The sequence below is a fragment of the Trypanosoma rangeli genome (genome assembly GCF_003719475.1).
Source record: "Trypanosoma rangeli strain AM80 chromosome Unknown Tra_15.4_contig_00189, whole genome shotgun sequence".
Classification (NCBI taxonomy): Eukaryota; Euglenozoa; class Kinetoplastea; order Trypanosomatida; family Trypanosomatidae; genus Trypanosoma; species Trypanosoma rangeli.
In genome coordinates, this window is record NW_021705933.1 from 1 (window position 1) to 4276 (window position 4276).

At 43.4% G+C, this 4276-nt stretch overlaps 1 protein-coding gene across 1 annotated transcript, besides 1 other annotated feature; it reads left to right on the forward strand.

The window, feature by feature from the left end:
- On the forward strand, positions 1-454 carry TraAM80_05648 (uncharacterized protein; the record flags this gene model as incomplete). Its single annotated transcript, XM_029382521.1, has 1 exon — positions 1-454. A coding segment is annotated over one exon (454 nt), but the record flags the coding sequence as incomplete, so codon positions are not given.
- A 608-nt stretch (positions 455-1062) lies between these two features.
- Positions 1063-1272: a microsatellite.
- The last annotated feature ends 3004 nt before the right edge of the window (positions 1273-4276 follow it).

Consider the following 4276-nt stretch of genomic DNA (forward strand, 5'->3'; position numbering starts at 1 on the left):
GCCGAATGCGAGGCCACCGGCGGCGAAGGGGTGCGCGAGGATGGGGGCGCCCACAGGCCTCCTACTTGGGCCCTTGGCGGCAAAGGCGCAAAGCCGTGGGCCAAAAGCTGGCTACCGTGGGGCACCGCAGGTGAGCCGAGAAAGGGGCGGAGAAGGCCTCGTGTATACGGGCCCTCGGCGGGCGGCGGGAAAGGAGGACCGCCACCCAGCGGAACAGGCACGGAATCGGCACGTGCCGCCTGCGCGCCGCCGATGTTCGGCCGCAGTTCTCGGGCGTTCTGGACAGGGTGCCGCGCAAGGCCCAGCCGCTGCCGCCACCAACCAACAACGCGCCATGGGTTGTGCCTGCTGGTTTTGCGCACTCCCTTTTTGCGGGGCGCCACGCTCGCCGTCCTGTGAAGGGGCGCGCTCGGAGGATGCGCGAACCACACTGCCAGCTCCACCCCGATGTTGATTGCGCGTGTTCCGCTCGACGTTTGCGTACGGCAAAGATCCTGCTCGTGCCGGGGCGTGTTCGCTGGGGTCGGGCCTTGGCGGCACTCGTTTCCTTAAGTTGCCCCCGCCGCCGAAGGGTCTCTGGTATCTCGGGTCGTTCGCTTCTTTGTGGGGCGGCCGGCGCGGCTTCTCAAAGGAAATGCCAGCACCGGGAGTGTTTTTTTTTTTGTGACCGTGGAGGGTGGGAGGTGAAAAAGTGACTCCAGATAGTGCGCGGACGCCTGCCCGGATCCGCAGAGAAGCAGTTTTTCCGTCCTTCAGGGGCCGGGGAAGATTTGCCAGCGCCAGTAGCGCTGGCAGACAGGCGGCCGGGGGCAGATATGAAGAGTGGTTTTCCCTCTCTGCCTTTTTCAAATTTTTATTGTTGGCTCGATTGACGGGATAACATTGCGATGGTACCAGTATCGAGTGTTTGCGAGGTTTTTTTTCTTTCAAGATCGTTTCGGTAGAAAGAATTTATCACAATTTTGATTTGTTAAAAATAATGGCGAATGGACAGAGAAGGGGAATCACACAAATTAATAGCGAGGCAGCAAATAAATTTGAGCACGACTTTTTTTTTGCGACAATAATAATAATGGTCATATTATTTTTACCAATATCGCTGATAACAGTAATTATGGTAATAGTAACAAGAACGATGCTGATGCTACTACTGATTACAACAATAATAATAATAATAATCATCATCATCATCATAGTAATAATAATCACAATGTTCATAATAATAATGAAAATGATAATATTGATAATATCAATGATGATAATAATAAAAATGTTAACACTATAGATCATGTTTGTGTTATTGGCTTATTTACCACCCATTCATTTCTAATAATACTAATATTGAACATAATATTAGGAGTGAGACTATTGTTTGGTTGCGGTATTTAGGGATCAAGAGAGTCTGCAAAGAGTTTGTCGCATGCACTTGTTAAAGTCCTTGCTGATACAGTTTCTAAGGAGTTGTTTTGGATAATATTCGCTTGACACTTTTGTGTTTGTTGTGCGTCGGATAATTGGCTTGCGCACTTCAACATAAAGTTGGCTAAAACAATTTGTTGCGAGATGAATGTTGTGGTTATTTGTCCACATTAAATAGAGAGGCTAGAACCCATAACTGGATTTGGCAGAAGGTTTTCCTGCTGAATTTGTCCATTATTGGAGTTGGTGCATCGAAGTTTGTGTTTTTTCAGGAAGTCACTTCAGAGATGCGCTTTGAGGTGTCGTGAGACTTGTGGGCTTTGGGTTTTATGGAATAGTAGTACTGGTTTGTTTAACGCTGGGTTGGGCACATCTGGTGATTTTTATTTACATAATCAGTGACGTTTGTTAATGTCGGATACAGTCATTTTGGAGAAATGTTAGGAATATTTACGCGTTTATCTTTCTTGCGAGGGGGCCAATAACATCACATATGTGACTGTATACACGCTCTTGATTCGTCTATAAAGAGAATACATGACTCTTTGGGCCACATATGAAAACTACTTCCTGAATTGCGAGAAGCAAAATATCAAATGTCAGTCTTTATGTGGCCTTATTTTCATTATCACAGCCTTCTGTTTTACCCAACTAATATTTAGTTATTTTGATACCAAGAAAATGCATCAGATGTTACTGTTTAATAAATATAAACGGGTTGAAAAGCTTCATTTACTTATAGATAACATGATTTTTTGAAGCTGCATCTTGTATATATCCATCACGCCCACTGGCTCCACAAAACTTCCATGTACGCATTCAGTCACGGGCGTAAAAATTAAATTACCATTATACATTGGTAGATGAAGCTTAACTTTTTTTTTTGTACTTCTCTGTGTTGAAGGTAAACCTCAAGTTTTTTTTTATACTGGGGAAAACGGTTGTGACGTCACACGTCACGCTTGATAACTTAATGCTAGACTTGTTAAACTAGCTATCAGAAGTGCTCATTGGTTAGGAATGCCCTTCTTTTACCCATTTTTTTCTGCACCACATTATGATAACCTTACAATTGTTGCTTCATTTAGCAAATGGAGTGTTTATTGCATTTATGGGGGTATTGTTTGGCATTTTGGGGGGAATTTGAGTGACTGGATATTTGCTTTCAAAACTGTGAGTTTCATTTAATACCGGATATAAGAACGCATTGCGTTTTTGAAACCTATTTGATTTAAATGAGCCGTTGACTCGAATCAAGAACTTTTCAGAGAAACTTTTTGATGCTGTACAAACTATTTTAATACTGCTGACAAACCCGTCTTTTCTGGTTAATGAAAATAAAATGACATCTATAAGTGTTTGAACATTCTATTTGCTGCGGTTTGGCGCTGATATAAGAAGAGTTATTTTTTGACAACGTACTACTGCACAGTTCTGCGAAATGCTTTCTAGGTTACAACTAATCCGCTATCGTAACGAAGTGAAGGCCCGTGGGGTGGCGTGGGGGGATAATCCTAAGACAGGGGAATAGAGCTAGTTGCTTTGAATTCAAACAGTGTATACGATATACATTCCACTGGATACAATAATTCTGAAAAATGTGCCATGATTTCGGTGAGGTAAATCTATGAAGTTGAGGCTGGCTCATTTTTTTTTTTTTGTAATGGGGCGTTTACAGTTAAGCACTATCATGATCATGAAGCGTCTGTACGTTTATCATGAATGCCATTTTTTCCCTGTTACCAGCGGAATTAAAAGTACTCATATCACTAAAAACAATATTTTACCAGTCTCAGGATCATGTTGAAACCTCGTTCCTTTTATTTGGCACATCACTATAGTGTAGATATTTGAGGCACAATATCTTCATTAATGACCGAAGCCCTCTTACAATTCACTATACTGAGCTCCTGGCAAACATCACCAAAGAAATTACATGATGCACATGACATTTGCTTTATATAACGGAAGCAACCACCTTTGAAAGGTGCTACAGTTTCTTGCTATTATAGAGAGATAAAGTAAGAAGAGAAATAAAACCACATACATTTTACAATGCCTCTGACTCGCGTGACCGAGACAATCGCACAAGGACAACTCATATATATATATTACACCATATCATTTTGTTACTGCCGCATTTTTAAAAAAAAACTTTCTTTAAACTACGCCAGGCTTCCATGCCATGTATCTGATACAAGAGCTTATTGAGGGGAAATAACACACTATTGATACTACTTTTCTCTCACCCAATGTAAATGTGGCACACACATCTTATAATCTTCGTCAGATTCGATTTTTCATTGTAATCATAAAACCCACAAGCATTACTGTATTGCCGCCAATGTAGATATCCTTCTTTTTTTTTTTGTTGTTTTATCTTTGACAAGTTACTGGGTGTGGAATGGCGTGGAGTTTTACTTGCTTTTCTCTGTAGCAGGTGACTGTTCGTATATGTTTGTACTGCTTGGGTTTGTGCGTATGAGCTTGTGCGGCGCCAAGTGTGGCTGCGTGTAGCTTTTTTGTGGTGTCGCCGTTTTTGCTGAGGTTGGCTCCCTCTTTCCGTTGTGTTTTTGCGTGTTGCAGTGTGCGTCGCAGGCGATAGTAGCGCAATCCAAGAAGCAGGAGATCATGGGGGCTTGCGGTTCGAAGAGCCCAGCGGGCAACAAGGATGGTAAGGGTGCCACTGACCGCAAGGTTGCGTGGGAGCGCATTCGTCAGGTGATTCCTCGCGATAAGACGGCCGAGGCGAAGCAGCGCCGCATTGACCTCTTCAAGAAGTTCGACAAGAACGACACGGGCAAGCTGTCCTACGATGAGGTGTACAACGGCTGCATTGAGGTGCTGAAGCTGGACG